Source organism: Leptosomus discolor, chromosome 15, assembly GCF_034619465.1.
Source record: "Leptosomus discolor isolate bLepDis1 chromosome 15, bLepDis1.hap2, whole genome shotgun sequence".
NCBI classification, from domain to species: Eukaryota; Metazoa; Chordata; class Aves; order Leptosomiformes; family Leptosomidae; genus Leptosomus; species Leptosomus discolor.
Window position 1 is genome coordinate 4,890,344 of NC_141405.1, and position 20,072 is coordinate 4,910,415.

General features: G+C 59.7%; 2 protein-coding genes across 2 annotated transcripts in view; both read right to left on the bottom strand.

Annotated features, from left to right (window-relative positions):
* RNF213 (ring finger protein 213) overlaps positions 1–7,599 on the bottom strand; it is a 52,427-nt gene extending 44,828 nt beyond the window's left edge. Inside the window, exons 1-6 of the mRNA XM_086473436.1 lie at positions 7,497–7,599; positions 5,454–5,797; positions 4,215–4,895; positions 1,325–1,506; positions 507–665; positions 40–233 (exon numbers count right to left, since the gene is read on the bottom strand). Coding sequence (XP_086329562.1) covers positions 40–233; positions 507–665; positions 1,325–1,506; positions 4,215–4,895; positions 5,454–5,797; positions 7,497–7,599 — 1,663 coding nt within the window. The remainder of the gene's footprint in view (positions 1–39; positions 234–506; positions 666–1,324; positions 1,507–4,214; positions 4,896–5,453; positions 5,798–7,496) is intronic.
* A 3,594-nt stretch (positions 7,600–11,193) lies between these two features.
* Positions 11,194–20,010, bottom strand: SLC26A11 (solute carrier family 26 member 11). The gene is made up of 16 exons (XM_086473839.1): positions 19,555–20,010; positions 19,085–19,277; positions 18,804–18,889; positions 17,340–17,419; positions 16,421–16,563; positions 15,974–16,149; positions 15,754–15,826; positions 15,323–15,373; positions 14,911–14,971; positions 14,536–14,591; positions 14,287–14,427; positions 14,029–14,156; positions 13,503–13,602; positions 13,081–13,217; positions 12,644–12,716; positions 11,194–11,288 (listed from the first exon to the last, which is right to left on the bottom strand). Exons 1-16 carry the CDS (start codon positions 20,008–20,010, stop codon positions 11,194–11,196), a joined length of 2,049 nt encoding a protein of 682 aa, XP_086329965.1.
* Positions 20,011–20,072: the final 62 nt, after the last annotated feature.

The following is a 20,072-nucleotide window of genomic DNA, read 5'->3' on the forward strand; positions in this document are numbered from 1 at the left end:
ACACCATCCCAATATGCAGATCCAGTCAAAACAGCTCACCTCCATTGTTGAGCAAGCTGGCTCTTATGAATAAGCAGCGATTCACATAGTTATGTGACACTGAAGGCTTGTAAATAAATTCATACTTTCCTTCACCACAGGTAACCCAGTATTTGTAAGGAATGGATCTATTCAGAATGTCTTTTCCAAGAGTTACAGTGCCTTCAATGAGGTATCCATGTTCTCCCACACACCTAGGAGACACGAAACAGCAAAGGAAGGCAAAGGACATGTCAGCTGATCTAGAGACTTCCTTCTCCATGCATCACTCCATTTTTAACAGGAATGGTGATTATTCTTTCACAATGAAAGGTTTAGAGCAGCTGTCTCCACTGTGAAAACCCTTTGCAGCAACACCCACCTGCAGGCATACAGCTACAGCCATAATCAATGCAGTACCACCTTGCATCCTGCCCTCCAGAGCCAAAGCGCTCCCGTGCCTCTGCGCAGCTCACGAGGGTACTTACCTGCTGCAGTTCAGCTCACAAACGTTGTCCTCCCAGCTTGCATAGGAAGCAATGCCTCCAGCCCTGACGAACACTTTATGGGTGTCAGGGTCTAGTTTGAAGTCTTTGGATAATATTGCATGGAAATATACTGTAACACCATCACTTCGACTCACAGAGCTACAAGAAAGAATTAGAAGGGAAATAGAAAGAAAAAAAAAAAGGCAAAAATTAGAATTAATTGCCCAAATCGTTATAAACAATAAATAAGATCTGAACCACTAACTTACTGGATGCAAGACCCACAAGCTCTGTCAGCAGTTCACTCAGACTGATGCTATGCTGCAGGCCTAGTGTAAAGCCCAGTGTGAAAAGGAAAAAGGGGCTCCTAAAGGCGGCACGAAACGCTCTGGCCATGTGCAGCTGGGTCACTGCACTGACAAGCCAACAGAAACACCCGAAATGGCTGTGCTTCATCGCTCCTCCCACCCATACACGCGGAGCAACACACTAATCAAAGCAGCTCTTCACACCGCTAATCTGAAGCGTTCCATGTGTGAAGCACACGTGGCTCATAAGAGCAAGAAATAAGAGGGCAACCTTTTTTTATTCATCAGATACTCAAAAAGACTCCAGTACCAAGTGCACCACGTTACCCAGTACGTGACCTACACTGCAACTCCTGATTAAACATGGGCTCTCTTTGGCATGAGCAGCAGTTTACCTCCATTTTAAGGCAATTCTACTTCCATATGTACAAGACACAGCCAGACCTAATCTTAGTACTTCAATCTCCTACTTCAGCCTGGAGTGCTGGGGAGCTGCAGGGGTGATCTCACCTATATTTAGTCTTATCCACAGGTTTCTGGTTCCTTTTTTGCTTTTTGTCCTTGTGACTCTCTGTTACAGCTGAAGCATCACCCTTTTTAGCAACCTCAGGTCCTTTGGTCTGACTCGTCTTCTCAGTTCCCACATCCGCTTTCTCACTTGAAGGCTTCTTTTTCTCCTTTGTGTCTTCATCCTGCAATAGGAAGACAGAAAATGCCCATTAAACAAGAGACCCTGGAAGAACAACGTCCACAGAAATATCCAGCATCTCGTCATCTCTCTTCCACGAGAGCAACACTCGAAAAAACGCTTCATGCTGTTCCTTGCTTTCTGCCCATATCGCCAGCCTCGTGGTCTTCAGCTTTGCCGACAGCACAAAAGGACTGTAGTTTGGAAACCACAATATTTTATAGTTGGGAAACTCCAAAATTGGGGAACTTCGCCAAACACAACCAAATACTCACCAGGGCACGAGCATTATCACCCGCCTCCTTCTCCTTTGGGGCTGCTGAGCTTGGAGATGGGGCAGCCACGTGATCCACGCTGCTCTGCTTTGGGGCGGCCATCACATCCACACTGCTGTGACTGCCTTCTGCAACCACTTCCAGGCTTCCAGCTTCCCTTCCCAAGCAACCCAACGCCCCGTCACTTCCGTGTGCGCCTCCACTCTCACCAGCAAGTCCATCAGCACCCGCTTTGGCCACTTCGCTCCCCGGGGTTTGGATTTCTTGTGGAATAACACGGGTAGCAGGCAATGCTGAGGTTTGAGCTGGTGCTGTGCTCAGAGGAGGCAGAGAGTCCTGCTCTCCGGAGCCAGAAGGACCCTTCTTTGCTTTATTCCGCTTCTTTTTCTAGGGGGAAAAAAGAGGGGGGAAAAAAAAAAAGGAGTAACACAACGTCTGTTTATTCATTGTCACAGAGAAGTTCTTTGTCACCTCCCCCATTGCTGCGAGTACCAACATGTTCCCACTACACTGTGCTCATGCAGAACCACCAGGAAGAGAAGGGACAAGCCCAGCTCCCTCCTCCTAGCCGAGGGGAAATGCAGGGAGCTCTCGGGAACTCTGTGGTTGGGATAGTCAAGACTTCCTCAGCAGGACCACAGAGCCGTGCCGGGCAGGACGCCCACCAACAAGCCCAGAGCAGTTACTAAGCTGAACCCCGAGCTGCTTCCCTCGGTGCCCGAAGGCGCTGCTCGGGGCAGCTGCACCGCCCAGCACATCAGCTGCCTGCACGCCCGGCGCCTGCCGTGAGCAAACACCTCTGCGCTTCGCCGAGGCAACGGGCAGCAGCCCCAGACACAGCCAAAGGGAGCCGTGGGGATGCAGCCCGGCCTCGCTGCTGGACCAGAGAGAGGGCAACGAGTCACCAGCCGCTCCTGCTCCTCCGCACCCACAAAGAGCCTCACCCTCTTCCGCGGGGTCTCGGAAGAATCACCGGCCGCGCGCTGAGGGGCACTCTCCAAGCTGTCACTTGGGGCTGTTACACCCTCCAGCAGCGATGCTCCCTCCTCCTCCTCCTCCTGTGTTCCAGCTGAGGGAGGAGGCCCTCCTGCACTGCATTCAAGTGTGGCCCCCGAAGTACTGATCGAAGCAACCTCAGGTCCTTTGGTCTGACTTGTCTTCTCAGTTCCCGCATCCGCTTTCTCACTTGGGGGCATCTTTTTCTCCTTTGTGTCTTCATCCTGAGATAGGAAGACAGAGAATGCCCCATTAAACAAGAGACCCTGGAAGAACAATGTCCACAGAAATATCCAGCATCTCTTCAGACAGGTGGGGGTACCCAGGAATTACAGCACACCACCGAGCCTTATACTCCTGCAAATACCAATCCCTCACTGAGGGAAGCTACAGGTTAAGGAAAATAAAGCACGCGTTGCAAGAGGAATCCAAACTACAAACATCGGCAAGAAGTCAGGGCAATACGGCTCAGGTCCCTGCAGGATGGGGCATAAAGAAAGGGAAAGAACCAACAGCAACTCAACAGGCCTGTTCATGAGGGGTACGCAGACACCCACCAGGCACAAAGATCTCCTTGTTCGAGGAGACATGACAGAGCTCACTGGAAGAGCTGGCCAGAGAAGCAACAAGTTCACAGCTCCTGGGGGTAACTGAGCAACCACTCCGAGAGAGAGTCATGCTGGAACTAACACACGGGAGAGCAACACTCGAAGAAATGCTTCATAGTGTTCCCTGCTTTCTGCCCATATCCCCAGCCTCGTGCTCTTCAGCTTTGCCGACAGCACAAAGGGATTGCAGTTATGAAGGGAAAGTTTGCTCAACTGTCCTGGTTTCGGCTGGAAAAGAGTTTACCTGATATTAGGAAGAAAATCAACTCTAACCCTGCTGGAGCTGGCACAGAGCTGTGGTTTGTATTTAGGACGAGCACGACGCTGACAACATGCTGCTGGCTCAGCAGTGGCTCAGCAGTGGCTCAGCAGTGCTTACTCCAAGTCAAGGACTTCCCAGCTTCTCAGGCCGCCCTGCCAGCGAGGAGGCTGAGGGGCACGAGGAGCCAGGAGAGGATGCAGCCAGCACAGCTGACCCCAACTGCCCAAAGGGATATTCCAGACCACGGGACATCCCGCTGAGCGGTGACCCTGGGGGGGTTGGCCAGGGGTGGCGGATCGCTGCTCGGGGACTGGCCGGGCAGCGGGCAGTGAGCAACTGCATTGTGCATCCCTTGTTTGTGCATTCTTTTATCATTATTACCATTTCCCCTCTCTTTTCTGTCCTACTCGGCTGTCTTTACCTCAACCCACGAGTGTTATCTTTTATCCAATTCTCTCCCCTGTCCCACTGCAGGGAAGTGAGTGAACGGCTGCGTGGTCTGTAGCTGCCTGCCAGGGGAAAGCACACCACCAACTCCACCCAACACTCACTAGTGTTCTCTCACACTTACCTTGCAAGTCGAACAGCTCACTTGCTGCCTGGTGTCTTCTTTATCCTTCCCAGCCTGCGAGCTTTTGACCACAGGTGGAGTCTGTGTGTCGTCACTTTGATGCCCTGGGCAAGGAGTTGCAGGTTCAGGTGCTCCCGTGCCAGGAGACAGCCCAGAGGAAGCTCTCGCTCGCTCCCCTGTTGAGGCCAGTTTCTTGTTACTACCAGAGGACTGGGAATCTGCTCTGGTTTCTGGAAGCTGGACAGCATCAGGGCCACGACTGCCCCCTTCCACGCTACTCCTCATCGCGTCGCTACGCTCTGTGGTACCTCCACCCCCCTCCTTCTCTTTTGGGGCTGCTGAGCTTGGAGGTGGGGCAGCCACGTGATCCACGCTGCTCTGCTTTGGGGCGGCCATCACAACCACACTGCTGTGACTGCCTTCTGCAACCACTTCCAGGCCTCCAGCTTCCCTTCCCAAGCAACCCAACGCCCCATCACTTCCGTATGCGCCTCCACTCTCACCAGCAAGTCCATCAGCACCCGCTTTGGCCACTTCGCTCCCCGGGGTTTGGATTTCTTGTGGAATAACACGGGTAGCAGGCAATGCTGAGGTTTGAGCTGGTGCTGTGCTCAGAGGAGGCAGAGAGTCCTGCTCTCCGGAGCCAGAAGGACCCTTCTTTGCTTTATTCCGCTTCTTTTTCTAGGGGGAAAAAAGAGGGGGGAAAAAAAAAAAAGGAGTAACACAACGTCTGTTTATTCATTGTCACAGAGAAGTTCTTTGTCACCTCCCCCATTGCTGCGAGTACCAACATGTTCCCACTACACTGTGCTCATGCAGAACCACCAGGAAGAGAAGGGACAAGCCCAGCTCCCTCCTCCTAGCCGAGGGGAAATGCAGGGAGCTCTCGGGAACTCTGTGGTTGGGATAGTCAAGACTTCCTCAGCAGGACCACAGAGCCGTGCCGGGCAGGACGCCCACCAACAAGCCCAGAGCAGTTACTAAGCTGAACCCCGAGCTGCTTCCCTCGGTGCCCGAAGGCGCTGCTCGGGGCAGCTGCACCGCCCAGCACATCAGCTGCCTGCACGCCCGGCGCCTGCCATGAGCAAACACCTCTGCGCTTCGCCGAGGCAACGGGCAGCAGCCCCAGACACAGCCAAAGGGAGCCGTGGGGATGCAGCCCGGCCTCGCTGCTGGACCAGAGAGAGGGCAACGAGTCACCAGCCGCTCCTGCTCCTCCGCACCCACAAAGAGCCTCACCCTCTTCCGCGGGGTCTCGGAAGAATCACCGGCCGCGCGCTGAGGGGTGCTCTCCAAGCTGTCACTTGGGGCTGTTACACCCTCCAGCAGCGATGCTCCCTCCTCCTCCTCTTCCTCCTCCTCCTGTGTTCCAGCTGAGGGAGGAGGCCCTCCTGCACTGCATTCAGGTGTGGTCCCTGAGGTATTGATTAGAGCTCTTGCTTTCTCCATCAGTGATCCTCCCTCCTCCTCCTCCTCCTGTGTGTCAGCAGTGGAAGGCGGCCCATCAACACCTTCTCCCTTCACCTCTCCTCCAGGCTCTGCTCCTGTACCAGGGACTGGGGCGAGCTTCTCCTCTCTTCTTTCTGCCATGGAGGCAAGGTTCATCGTTAAACTGATGGGTCAGGAAAGAAAACCGTTCTCAGCTGGGGGGGAGCAAGCAGGACCTGCCACTGACTACGTGTATCAACTGAACACACAGGAGCCGCTTTCTTGTTCCCCATTCCACAGCTACCACCAGCAATGATACCATCCTCCCTCGCACAGCCTCCTTCCCTCTCCAAGGCCCCTGCGGTCACTAGCAGAATAATTAAGATAAGAAACCACTGTGCTGAGGTGCTGATCTATCCCTATCCTACCTCCAGCTAAAGCAGCGGGCGCTGGGAACCACAACTGCCTGTCAAAACGCCCCACGACCCCCAAGAGGTGCGGTGACAGTACGTTGGCAATCCTCAGCTTTCACAGCCTTCTGGACTGGCTGTGTGACCTCTACCATGCAGCTGATCGTGGTGTCCAGGAAGGCACGGGGAAACTCCCTTCCTTATCCTCAATAGTTTTACCCAGTCCTTAACACCTGTGAAAAGGCATCAGAGTAGATCTCTACCTTCTGCAGCCCTATTTCACAGGCTCTTCAGCGCTGCCCCTACCCCAATTCTGACAACAAAAGCTTTTAACCTCTTCGAGTGGAGATCAGCCAACACCAAGAGACATTGATTTCCTCTGGGTATTTTTGAGCGCAGGAGGACACAAACCACAACGAAGGTAGCCCACAGCCCAAAGACTGCACCATGCTTAATGGCAGCGGGTTCTTTTGTGCCTGAAGCGGGCACCCTTTGCTGTATCATTTCACATCCAATTCACGATCATGCCATTATCTGAAGAGTTTAAACTCTTCCCTGAGCTTTTCCTGCTCCCCAGTGACTCTGTTGACGCCTGACCTGCACACATGTACTTGGTACAACTCCCTGGCCTGCAGACAGAGCATATTTACTTGGTAAAGCACTTCCACCACCTTTAATCATTGCCAGAAGCAGGGATAAAGCTTTCAGACCACCAGAACAGAGGCTTTATATGTTTCTCCTACAGCATTTAAGAGCTAGAGATCCTGGGTTTGTTACCTTGCCATTCTGGATGGCAGAGGGACTTACTAAGAATTGATCTGGTCAGGACTACAGCAGGCTGATTCTGACTTAGTGTATCCTTTTAGGATCCTGCTTCTTGATAACAAACCAAAAGCAACTCCAGTGGCCCAGGTCATTATCTCTTTAAGCAAATAAAGGATTAGGAAATACTTCCCTCAGTGAAATTGCATTAATTGTGTACTTGATTCTGTTACCCTTCATAGAGGCAGAATTAGCAAGTGGTCAGAAATTCAGGGAGTGAATTCTAACCCAACAGTAAGCTGAAGATGGGAAATTCTGGTTCAAGAGGGACTAGACTGGTCTTTGTAACACAGCATTCCATAAAAATGGCATCAGCTCATTGGCAAAACAGAAACTAGTTCAGCACTGGAGAGCTGAGTGTGGGGAATGTGTGTAGGGGGTGTCAGCGACTGACTTGCTTCTCTCTTAGTCACTGAAAAGCAAAGGAAAAAAAAGGAAAAGAAAAGCATCTCTGGCCAGTAACGCAAGGGAAGTTGGAGACAAAAGCAGCATGTAAGGACCTGGGTAAAGCAGCCTAGAGGTGCACAAGCACCAGCAGATGCCCCCAGCCCCCACGCAGCCCCAGGGCTCACCTGCACCGTGCTCCAGCCCCCCCAGCTCACCCCACAGGGCATCGTCCTACCTGAACCCTCGTCCCCAGCGCCAGGAGCCGGCCGGGCCCCGCACTTGCTGCAAGAACCGGGAGAATCATCCCCAGAAACGGCGCGGCACAGGCGGCACTTCATGTCCCCCGGACGCCAACTCTGCGGGAAGCTTGTCGGAGCCGCTGAGGGAGAGACAGAGGATGGGGCAGAAGGAGAAAAACGAATATGAACGTGAAACAATGAACCTTTGTCACATAACGAACGGCGCCCATTTTATTTTCAGGAAACAGACTGTGGCACTCGAGCAGGGCCCTCAGCTGTACCAGCCCGCAGGCCGGGGGGGGGGGGGGGTAGGAAACCAGACATGCTTTAAAAAAATAAACCAAACAAAAATAGCTGTTCCGCTCTGCGCAGAGGCCTTTCAAAATTAAACGCATTTGGGAACGCACCACACGCGACGGGGCACGGCGAGGGCAACGCGGCCTGGACGCGGGCCCAGCCATACCGGGGCGGGCTCGGGCAGCCTCACGGGCAGGGCCCGCTCCCTGCCCGCCCCCCGGTGGGCTGCAGCCGCCAAGGTAGGCCGGGAACCCCGTACCCCCGGGCTGCGCCGGGGCAGAGGCCGGGACCGGGACGGGACGGGACGGGAACCGGGACCGGCGGAGCCCGCGGGCCGCAGCCCCGGCCCTCACCCGCACCCCCCAGGGCGGGGGCGGAGCTGACCTCGTGGGCGGAGCCTGTATGCAAATGAAGGGCTGCTAGTTCCTCAGCGGAGAGGTGCTAATCCCCCCCCCGCCTCTCCCGGCGGGAGATATGCAAACGAGCCGGGCGGATGGGCCAATGGCGTGGCGAAGGGCCGGCGGAATGCAAATGAGGCCCGTTATGTCAGGGCCGACGGGCAGGGGCGGGGGGACCGGGTGCACCGGGGGCGCGGGGGGCCGGTGGACTGGGAGGCACGGGGGGGGGGGCGCCAGTATGGCCAGGGAGGACCGGGACACCACCAAGGGGTAGGGGTGTCCGGGTGCACGGGGAGGAGGGGGTACCCAGGGACGGACGGTCGCACCCAGGGACGGGCGCACCGGGGGATCGGGCCGCACCGGGAGGCTGCAGCGGAGCCCGGAGCCCGCAGCACGCTGCCCTCCCCGCCCCTGGTCCCGGTAGGGGAGCCCCCCCCCCCGCACAGCACTGCGCAGCCCTCACCGGAGCCCCCCCGCAAGCCCAGGCCCGATGCCCCGGCCGAGCCCCCCCCCGCAACGCAACTCACCGAGGGGTCGGGGACCGGGAACCGGAGACCGGCACCTGCAGCGCCCGTTCCGCTGCGCCGCCGCCTCCCGCCCGGTAAAGTTTCGTTTTTCCGCCGAGCCGCCAAGTTTCGATTCTGGGACGTCACGGCCGCCGCCCCCCGCCCGGCCCCGGCCAATCCCGCCCGGCAGCGGCTCCGACCGCCTCCCGCCGGGGTCCCGCCCCGCCGCGGCTACCGGAGCCGGGCCGGGTCCGTCCCGGACCCCCGCACCCCCTGCCGGGGCCCCCGGCGACTGCAGGCAGCGGCGATGCCCGGGAGCGGGCCGGTCCACCGGGCATCCTCCCGGGCACCGGAGAAGCGCCGCTGCCGGCGGGAGGGCGCGGGCGCTCCGCTCTTCCCGGGGACGCCCGGCCCTCGCCTGGTCCCTCCGCATCGAGAGCTTTCCAATAGCCCGGCCCGCTGCGGGGGGCTCGGGAGGGGCTTCTCACCGACCTGGTGGCCAGTTCCAGCCCAGAGCTGGTTGCCCGGTGCCTGCTCCAGCTGCCCCGGGGCCGGCGGGGCCATCCCGGTGGGGACGGGCCTGCAGCTCAGCCCCCTTCTCTTCCTCCTGAGCCCAGATCTCCAGCAAAGCCCCTCTTTTTTTCCACTTGGGGGGGGGGACATTTACCAACCCCCACCACCGCCTGAAGGGAAACGTCCCTCGGGCCACAATCCATCGTTTCTCGTTCCCATCTGGTCTCTGAGCAGCTGTGATAACGCACCCAGCAAACACCTGCAAAGGGGCTCCTCAGGCTGCTGGAGAGGGGCTCTGTCAGCAGCCGGGGGGTGTTTCACCCCTCTGTAAGGTGCCCGGGGACGCAGGATGGGGCCTGTCAGCAGCGGTGGGGCGGGCAAGTGTGTTGGAAGAAAATCCATCCTGCTGGATCCAACAACCAAAAGTGGGGACACGGCTGTCACCCTGTCCCCGCATCCACCCGGGACCGAGCTGGTCCGACCTTCACTAGCGCTCACACACAGGCTGGAGCACACATGGGCTGGAGCACACAGGCTATTTACACACCACCGGCCCTTTTGACCCCCTCACCCCACTCCTTTCCCACTCTCGCTCCGGGCAGGGGCTCACCTGAGCCCCGTCCTGCCATGGTCTCGCTGGGCTCCTCTCCGCTTTCACAGCCCGACCTCGCTCAGCGCAGGGCTGCAGCCAGCGGCCGCACGATGGGAAGAGAAATGGGTCGAGTGTGCTTCGTCCCCGCGCTGGTCACTCCGTGTCTGGGGAGATGGACGGATGGACGGGAGGAGAGGGCGTGTGCCCTTCCAGTCCTGCCAATGCTGCTGCTGGTGCAGGGGGGAACTCACCGCCCAGAAACAAACACTCCTCCAGCGGCAGGACCTGTCAGCCCTGGCAGTTTTGTGGCTCCCGGGCACCTTTGCTGCCCCTGTGAAACCTTTGGCAGGAGGAGCCGTGCCGGAGTGTCCCTTCAGGCACGGAGAAACCTGGCAGCCTGAGCCTGGTTTCAGTTTCTTTTCCTTGGTCTGCTCAGCAGCACCCAGAAATTAGAGTTTAATTTTTCCTTCTCACACAAAAAGAAAAAGCTTTCCCCGAAGGAAGGCAGCAATCGTGCTGACTCACTTGCAATTACTGCTTTATTACACCCTCCTTACGGGGGCATCAGCCATGGGCAGTTCAGGAAAACTGCTTTCCCCTGAGCCCTGCCCGCCCCAGCCCCACTGCCTGACAGTGCCATTGCTTCGTGCACCCATGTCACAGCAAGGCAACACAAGCTGGTGTCACGGTGCCTGTCCCCTCGGGTGCCTGGCAGGAGCAGGAGAGGGGCTGCACACATGGGGGGACGGCCCGGCCCACAGACGAAGAGGGATCAGCAAGGAGCAAACCCACAGATATTCATCCCCCAGCAGCCGGGGGTTGAGAGCTGCAGCACACCCCTGGGCTTGGAGGGCAGCACCAGCATCCTTGAAACTCGCTTTTGCTCCACGTCACAGTTTGGTACGTCCCAGAATAAAAACAGTCTCCAGAATTAAAATAGCTGATTTAAAAACAACAGCAGCTTCGAGGATGGGGAGGGCATGGAGGACCGATGGCTTTTTCCCGATGACAGTGATAGGAAACGGTTTTGCCCCACCAGTCCCTCCCACTGCCCCCCCATCCTTACCCTGCAGAGGCAGGGAGGTGCCGGAGCTCCAGCGGGGCTGGGGAGCTGGGGTGGGACCAGCCGGACCCCCTGTCCCAGTGTCTGCACCTCATACCACCTGCACAGCTCGTGTGGGGTTGGGCCGGTGCTGCTCTCTGCGTGGGACATGGGGACGGGCCCCTGGCAGGCACCCACCCAGGGCAGGGGCAGGCAGCTCCCGAGGAGGGTGTTGGTGGGATGTCACCGGGGTGTCACAGCCACCACTCTGCATGGCACAGCACGTACAGCCCTGGCGCAATCAGAGGCGAGGGGACAGCAAGAGGTCGCAAGCGGCTCCTTGACTCACTGGATGAGGCCCGTGGGCAGCAGCGAGCTCTGGCTGGTACTGGCGATGGGGGCTGCCCCGCCACCCCCTGGTTCCGCTCCTCCGCACCGCTCTGAGCCAGGAAAGGAGAGAAGCAGGACAGAGTTAATTCGAGGCTCATGTTCTTGTTTAGGCTGGGATAGAGTCAATTTTCTTCCTCGTAGCTGGCACAGAGCTGTGGTTTGTATTTAGGACGAGCACGATGCTGATAATGCGCTGCTGGCTCAGCAGTGGCTCAGCAGTGGCTCAGCAGTGGCTCAGCAGTGCTTACTCCAAGTCAAGGACTTCCCAGCTTCTCAGGCCGCCCTGCCAGCAAGGAGGCTGGGGGGCACGAGGAGCCAGGAGGGGGTGCAGCCAGCACAGCTGACCCCAACTGCCCAAAGGGATATTCCAGACCACGGGACATCCCGCTGAGCAATGACCCTGGGGGGGTTGGCCAGGGGTGGCGGATCGCTGCTCGGGGACTGGCTGGGCAGCGGGCGGTGAGCAACTGCATTGTGCATCCCTTGTTTGTGCATTCTTTTATCGTTATTACCATTTCCCCTCCCTTTTCTGTCCTACTCAGCTGTCTTTACCTCAACCCACGAGTTTTGCCTTGTTTCCTACTCTCTCCCCATCCCACAGCAGCTCTGGGGTGTTGTTGTGGTTTAACCCCAGCTGCAAACTAAGCCCCAGGCAGCTGCTGCCTCACTCCTCCCCGTGGTGGGATGGGGAGGAGAATCGAAAAAGAAAGTAAAACTCAGACTGAGATAAGAACTGTTTCATAACTCTAATAAAATAAAATATTATCATAATAGCAATGAAAATCAGTATAGCAAAAAGAGAAATAAAACTCAAGACAAGCGATGCACCGTGCAGTTGCTCACCACCCGCACACCGATGCCTGAGCAGCCATCCGCCCCCTCCACCCAACTCCCCCAGTTTATATACTGGGCGTGACATTCTGTGGTGTGGAATATCCGTTTGGGCAGTTCGGGTCAGCTGTCCCAGCCATGCTCCCTCCCAGCTTCTTGTGCCCCTCCTCGCTGGCAGAGCAGGGGAAACTGAAAAATCCTTCACTTGGTGCAAGCGCTGCTGAGCAACAACTGAAATATCATCATGTTATCGACGGTATTGTCAGGCTAAATTCCAAATACAGCACTGTACCAGCTACGAGGGAAAAAATCAACTTTTTCCCAGCCAAAACCAGGTCAGGCATTTAGCTGCCCGCCGGGTGAAACCACAACAGCTCCCCAAGGCTGGTGTGACCCTGCTCTCCAGAGGGGCTCCTGCTCACCTTCCTGGGAGCCAGGCCCCTGCACCCCCCCACACCGCAGCTTTGGGGCTTGACAAAGGTCAGATTCCCAGTATCATCTTCCAGAGCCGCGCTCAGCAGCACTCTGCGGGACCCCAGCCCCGGGTGAGCACCCAGACAGCCCAGTGCCTCACCTGCCTCCTCCCGGCTGGGGAAATGCTGGAATCCTTCTAAGTCTGCCGACAGCAGGACTTGGAGAACAGGGTCCTGAGGGCAGAGAAACCTGGGCTGGGGGAGCCTGCTGCTGGCTACTCCCTGGGGCTGTGAGCCCCTCAGCCACCCCTACGCCACCACCCCGCATCCCGCAGCTGGGCTCAGGCGCTGCAGCCTCCATCTCTTTGAGGTGAAGGTGCTCGAGATGAGGAAGGCGCTAGCAGAAGCAGCATCCTCACGGCGCTGCTGGCAGCAGCATCCTCATGGCAGGCACCAGCAGCCAGCCCGGACCGTGCGGGGGAGGCAGCTGGGCTGAGCCCCTCGGCACAGACCCTCCCCAGGGAGCAGCGCCAGTGCCTGGCATGGGGAGAGGCAGGAGGACCCGGCTCAGGGCTGGCCGAGGCTGCGCCCCACGTACCTGGATGCTGCAGAAGGCCAGCGAGAGGCCATGCTTGTGCAGCTCCTGCAGCAGCTCTGCCAGCCCCACCACCACCGTGTAATCGATGCTGCTGATGTGGCAGCAGTCCAGGATGATGGAGTGTGGTGGAGATGCTGCTGGAAGAAGAGCATACAGTCATGACCCTGAGGAGCCCAGGAGTGACCAGCCCAGGGGACGCAGCCCTTAGACCCAGAGCTGTGGCTGGAAGGGGTGAGACAGCCTGGGGAGAGTGGCAGCGGCCAGGAGCTGGTCTCCACGGCAGGGAAGCTGTGCTGTCGCTGCTTGCACCCGCAGCCTGCAGGTCTGGGCAGCAATTTGCCGCCCCTGCCAGAAGTGACCCAGGTGGGCACCGGTTACAGCCGGGTCCCCAGGACAAGCCGGCAGGCCGGGGAGCGCCGTACCTGCCAGAGCGCGGCTGCACACGGCGTCCCGGAGGCACTCGATGGCTGGGAAGTGCAGACTGCTGCCCGGCTGCACCAGGAGTGTGTCCCCCTCCGACACCTGCGCCAGACCCCGGTGGAGGGGGACAAGTCATGGGGAGCTCGGGGCTGTGACCTTCCCCAGGCGGGGACAATCGTCCATGTGACAAAGCAAAGCATCATCCTCCTAGCTGGAGGGGGACATACGGGACCCCCCGTCCCTCAGGGAAACCCGCCTCCTGCACACACCCCAGCATCGGCAGGGACAGGGACAGCAATGCTCCCCTCTCCTGCTCTCAGCTCCTGGGATACTCCTTCCCTTGTGCTCTTTGAAAGGGGTCCCCATGCTGTGCTGACAGCAGGCTGGGGACATGGGAGAGGGCGGGAGCAGGACAGAAGCTTCCTGCACCCCAACACCCTGCTGCCCTCAGGGAGCCTCCTCCCAGCTCCCTGCTTCCTGGCGAGCCCGGCTGGCCCTGCCGCATCCAAGGGGAGGTGTGAAGCCCACCTTTATTGGGGGCCTGGCAATGGAGTAGAGCAGGAGGACCCCTGAAACCAGCACCCCGGCCACAATGCCATACTGGACCTCCCAGAAACAGAGCAGGAATGTCACACAGAGGGGTACAAGGTCCAGCCCTGCAAGAGAGACAACCCAGGCTCAGCTGCACCTTGTCCTTGTGCCACACGGCCCTCCGGGACAGCGCCTGCTCTTCAGGCAGAGCTGAGTTGCACCAAGGGATCGACTGCCCCCGGCTCATGCCCTCACTCTTAACCCGCCAGAGTGTCCTGAAGATCCCAGCGTCAAACATGGGGACCACAGCCGAGATGATGACGGCAGCCAGCGCCGCTTTGGGGATGTAGTAGAAGAGCGAGGTGAGGTACGCCAGCGAGAGCAGGACCAGGGCGCCTGCAGGAGACGGGGAGCACTTGAGCCCCAGTGCCCAGGGTGCCCAGGAGAAGCGGGTGCTGGGCACGGGCCCTGCAGAGCAGCCCACGGCAGGGTGGGGGGCTCTACCTGTGACGAGCCCTCCCGCGGGGGTGCAGACACCTGACTGCGCGTTCACCGCTGTCCTGAAAGGCGAAGCAACGTGCTGTCCCCGGCTGTGCTGGGGCTGGCTGGGGACGGCAGCTGCCCCCACCCGCTGCCGAGAGACCCCACCCAGGAAAACCACCCACCCCGTCAGACCCCACCGGGGAGAAACACAAGTCCACAGCTCCCAGCAGGTGAGGTGGGAGGGAAGGTCACCGTGGGACCCATGCATAGCCCAGCAGCCAGGACACGAGCTCAGGGACCCACCAGGGTCTGCACAACCTTCCGCCCAAGATCCTGCAGAGCCCTCCCACCACACAGCCCCGGCGAGCATCCTCTGCTCCCCCTCCTGCTACCCACCGGCCAAAGCTGCCCGTGATGGGGTACGACGAGACAAAGGAGCCCAGGACGTTGGCGAAGCCTGCAGTGGGGAAGGAGAGGGGCTGGAGGTGCAGCAGCTAAAGGAGGCACTGCCCGGGGCCATGGGGCGGGTCTGTGCCTCTGTGTTCACCTCCTCCATCCCCGAGCTGGTACCCAGGGCTGGATCAGACCCTGTCCAGCCATGTGAGCTGGACTCAGGCTGCTCTGGAAATTGCTGAGGGGTGAGAAAGGCTTGAGGGGGGGGCAGCATGCAAGGTACAAAAGGTAACACTTCAGGTAGAGGTAGAACTGCTGAGATGGGGATCTCTGGTAGCTGAGGAGCTGTGGGACACACGGTGCCACTCAGGCCAGATTCCCACCCCCTGCCCTCTTGGTCCGAGAGGCCTCTTACCCATAGCCAGCAGCTCCTGGTTAGGGTCAATCCTGTAATTGTTCTGCGAGGCTGCAAGACGAGCGGCATTGCCCTGAGCTTCCTGCAGGCACAAGCAGCACCTGCAACAGCCGTGGGCCCCATCCCAGTCCCTCCGGGCGCAGGAGCACCCTGAGCCAACACCCAGCTCCTACACAAACTTTGGCTGCACACAACACAGAGACCCCCCAGCCCACTCCCCACTCAGGCATGGGGGAGCTGCCTGGCCAGGGGAGGGGGTCAGCAGCACCCCATGGGACCCCTCCTGCCAGTCCACGCTATGAACTGGGCTCAGCACTGGCAGCCCAGTCCCTCCCACTGCCCCCATGGGAACAGCACCCTCCCCAGCACCCCAAGCCCCCTGCAGAGACCCCTCCCACGAGCAGAGGCGCAGGCGCCCGGCACAGCCGTACCAAAAGCCTTGGCAATCGCAATGGTCTCCAGCAGGCCCATGAGCGGGACCACGGCCAGCCCGACCCCCATGTCCTGGGAGGGAAGGATGCGGTGAGCGTTGCCACCGAGGGGCGAGGGCCGCCCCACAGCAGAGCCTCCTCCCGCTGTGCAGGGAGCCAGCAAATGCAGGGGCAAGGAGGCAGCAGCCCGCGGGGAGCCCAGCCTCCTCCTGGCACCCACCTCCACCATGCTCCAGAAGGGGACGGTGCCGTTGGGCGCAGCCACGGAGAAGCGCGGCAGCCGGAAGGCGGGGAGACCCTGGGGGATGCTGCCGGTGAGCGTGAGCGGCTGGGAGCCCATCACCTGGAAGGAGTAAGCGACCAGGCCAGCAAACAGGACCACAAGGGCGTTGCGTGCTGCAGCGGAGAGAGCAGCTGTGAAAACCTGCCCGGAGCCCAGGGCGGCCGGAGGTACGGCCGGAGGTGGGGACCCGGGCTGCCGACCTCTTCCAAGCCTTAGGAAGGGGCGCGCACAGCGGCAGGACCACCCTGGGGACGTCGTCCTCCCCGACCCACCCCCAGGTCTCAGCTCCTGCCAACCTGAGCTTTACTGGTTTGGGGCTGTTTCTTCTCTGCCCCGAAGAGACAAGACCCCAGGAGGGGAGAGGGCAGGGGGTGGCCAACGCACCCGTGGCAGAGGTCCAGACGATCAGGTAGCTGATTCTGGCAGCCAGCGGCTCCGCATGGGCAGCTTGGGGCAAGCGGCTCTTCATCACCCGGAGCCCTGCCAGCGCAGCCAGGCAGGCCAGTCCCAGGATGGCATCCCCAGCCCTGCAACAAGCACATCAATGCCAGCCCAAACACACTGCGGGGCACAGGGAGAGCTACCCCAACGCCCCACGGGAGGAAGAGGTGCACAGAGACGCTGCCAGCATCTTCACACCACTGGCAAAGCACATCGCCTCTCTGGGGAGCAGCAGGCGAGGGAGGAGGGGGTGTCCCCCAGTCAGTGGTACAATGCTGATGGGTTTGTGGGTTCTCCATAAACAGGGGAGAAGGTCCCCTGCAACAGGGAGAGGATCCTTTAGGCAGGATCTGCCTCCTCCGCCTCCCGCCGCTGTCCCTCACAGCCAGGCAGGTGTTCTGCCACCGTGATGGAGCTGACCCCGGGTGTCAGGGCTGTGCGTGAAACCCAGGCTGGGCACAGACCCCCAGCCACGGGTGCAGCCAACAGGGGCAAGCGGGGGCATAGGGATGCCTGAGCTCCCCCTTGGACTGTCAAAAATTGGAGGAGGACATGACACAGACGGACCCAAGGATGTGCCTTTGGGCTGGCAAAATCGTGGTGTACCTAACTGGGAGCAGAAAATAGGACAAGCGTGCCCAAACTTTCCCCTTTTGCAGCTTGTGAGCCCGTGTGCTTCCCCATCTTCAGATTTCCAGCTCAAATGGAAACAAGTGAGAACCAGCACTTGTGTCACAGCACCGAGCGGTGACCAAGAAATCAGCCCGAGGTGTGACCAGAGAGATGGGGAGTGAAGCAGCAGAGCCCCAGACCCCACCGCTGCAGGGGGATGGAGCAGGGCAGGCACAGGGATGGTGCTGACCTGGTCTCCCCGATTCTCCGCAGCGTCTCGTACACCTGCAGGAAAAACTGCCGAGGGATCCCCTGCAGACCCAGGATGTTCTGTGGGGGAAGATGTTCTGGGTTAGAGTGTAAAATGTGCCAAAAGGAAAAAAAAATATTCTATTACCATCTTCAGGAGCTGTTGAGACCAGGTGGGGCAGTGCTCCCTGCCTCCCCCCTCTGGACTATCTCCTGTTAATGGGCACAACAATGCCTTATCGCCTGACCCATCGGTAACTCGCTCCTGGGCTATCTCCTGTTAATGGCCCATCAAGGAACTGCCTCACGACTCCCCATCCCATTGTGAGATGCTCCGCCCGGGGAGGGGGGGGGGGGGGGGAAGGAGCCAAGCAGTCCATGCCAAATAAAAACGGAGATTTTGAACACCCTAGCAGCCTTCTTCCACTGGATTCCCAGAGGAGCTTTTCCCCCCACTGGAGTTCCAGAGGACAAGAGCTACCTACCTACCACTGGACCTTCGGAGGAAGACCAGACTCTTTTACCTGATCGCTGCTTCCACAGAACTACACCCATCACTTCAGGAGGACTGCAGCCATCATCTTATCGGACTGCTACTGCCCCCCTAACAGGGTGTCAGGTTGTATTTCTGACTCTGTCAGTGTAAACCAGTGGGTTGTTTGTTTTTCCCTGCCTTGTGTTATATATATATATATATATATATATATTAGTAAAGAACTGTTATTCCTATTCCTCATATCTTTGCCTGAAGGCCTGTTAATTTCAAAATTATAATAATTTGGAGGGAAGGGGGTTGCACTTTCCATTTCAAGGGAGGCTCCTGCCTTCCTCCCCAGACACCTGTCTTTCAAACCAAGACAGAAGACAAAGCACCGTGAAAGCGTGGCACAAGCCCGAGCAGCCCTGCTGTCCCCCTGCGCCGTGCCGGGAGCAGCAGCAAGGGCCCAGCACTTCTGCCACAGCCCCCTGCTGCAACCGCAGACATTAGCCAACGCAGGCCCGCTGGTTTCTCGCACAGCCCGACACCATCTCCCAGAGTCTCTGATTTTGGTTAACCACAGAGGAAGCGCTGCAGCTCCAGAAGGGCTTCAGGTCCCTGAAAGGCCAGCGAGGGACCAGCGGAGCTGCAAACCCGCCACACCTCCCATCGCTGCAAACCCACCCTGCCGAGAGAATCAGCCAGCACCTCCTGCAAGGGACCAAATCGAACATCCTGGTTTCACTGGTGTCCTGGATGCCACCAGCTGGTCACAGGCAAAGGGTGCGTTCGGCTTGGTCTGCTCAGAGCAGAGCGCTTAGGGACCCACCTCAACTGCTGACAGGGGGAGACCCGTCCCCGCTTTGGGGCTCCTTCCTCTCACACTGAGCACATCGCCCAGCCCAGTACTAAATACCCCGGCTCCACAGTACAGCTGGCTCCAGGACAGAGCAGGCAAGGCCTCCGGAACAGACCAGCAGACCCTACCTTGACTTGGTTGAAGCTAATGGTGATGGAAGCAGCCGATGTAAACCCTTTAGTGACTGGGCAGGAGATGAAGTCCAGAAGGAAACCTGCACGGGACAGGCGGCAGTAAGCACGCTGCTGGCCCCGACAGGGAGCACAGGGTGTTTGCAAGCACACAGAGCTGTCGCAAGCGTTAGCAGGACAGCCCCAGTGTCTCGGAGAGCACAGGGGAAGAGGGGAACAACTGCAGGATGCACAGCCATATCCTAAAAATGCAGCCACGCGGGGCAAGAGCATCTCACCGAGGTGCAGGAGCCCCATGGCCAGCTGGATGCAGCCGGAGAGGAAGGCGAGCAGGATGGCATAGACGGGCTCATGGAACGCGTAAGAGGAGACAAGCAGCGACATGATGGCTGTGGGACCCAGCGTCACGTCCTTGGCGGTGCCCAGGAGGCAGTAGACAAAGCAGCCCATGAAGGAAGAGTAGAGGCCGTACTGCACGGGGACAAGAGGAGCACTTGGCACACCGCTGGGAGCCGGGAGATGCTGGGACGAGGAGGGCTGAGCTGCCCTCGGGTCCCTCCAGAGCCTGCAGCGAACTTTGAGCGAACTCACGGCGCCCGCCCGCACCTTCCCGACCCGGGAAATGGGTGAGTGCACAGGAGCGGCCCTCCGGCTGCCCTGCCCTGCCCGCCATCGCTGCCGGGCTGCAGGCAGCGGGCAGGGAGCCGGTGTCCCCCGGCACCCACGGCCCCGGGGCGCTGCCACCCACCTGCAGAGGCAGCCCGGCCACCTCGGCGTAGGCCAGCGCCTGCGGGACGGCGGTGAGCCCCACGGTCAGGCCGGCGATCAGGTCGAGCTGCAGCCAAGACAGGGAATAGCTCGGGAGCCAGCGCAGCACCGGCAGCCGCGCCCGCACCCCCGGGCACCGGCCCCTCTCCCCGCGCTGCCGGGGGCCCGGCGCTGCCATGGCCGGGGCAGCGACCCCCAGCCCCGCCGCCCCCCCCCCCTCCAGCCCCCCCCGGACACGCCGCGGAGCTCCCCGCTCGCCGAGGGAGAAGCGGGGCCGGGGGCTCGCAGCCGCCCCGGGAGGCGGCAGGACGCCGCGCAGAGCGGGCCGGTGCCGGGGAGGGGGGGGCTGCGCCGGAGCCACCGGGGCCACCCCGTTCCCTGCCACGGGGCTGGCGGCTCCGCCCGGGCCGGATCTGAGTCGCCGGGGCCGCCTCATGTGACCGGGGCAGAGGAGGAGCCGGGGCCGCCGGAGGAGCCGCCGAGCCCCGCCGCCGCCGC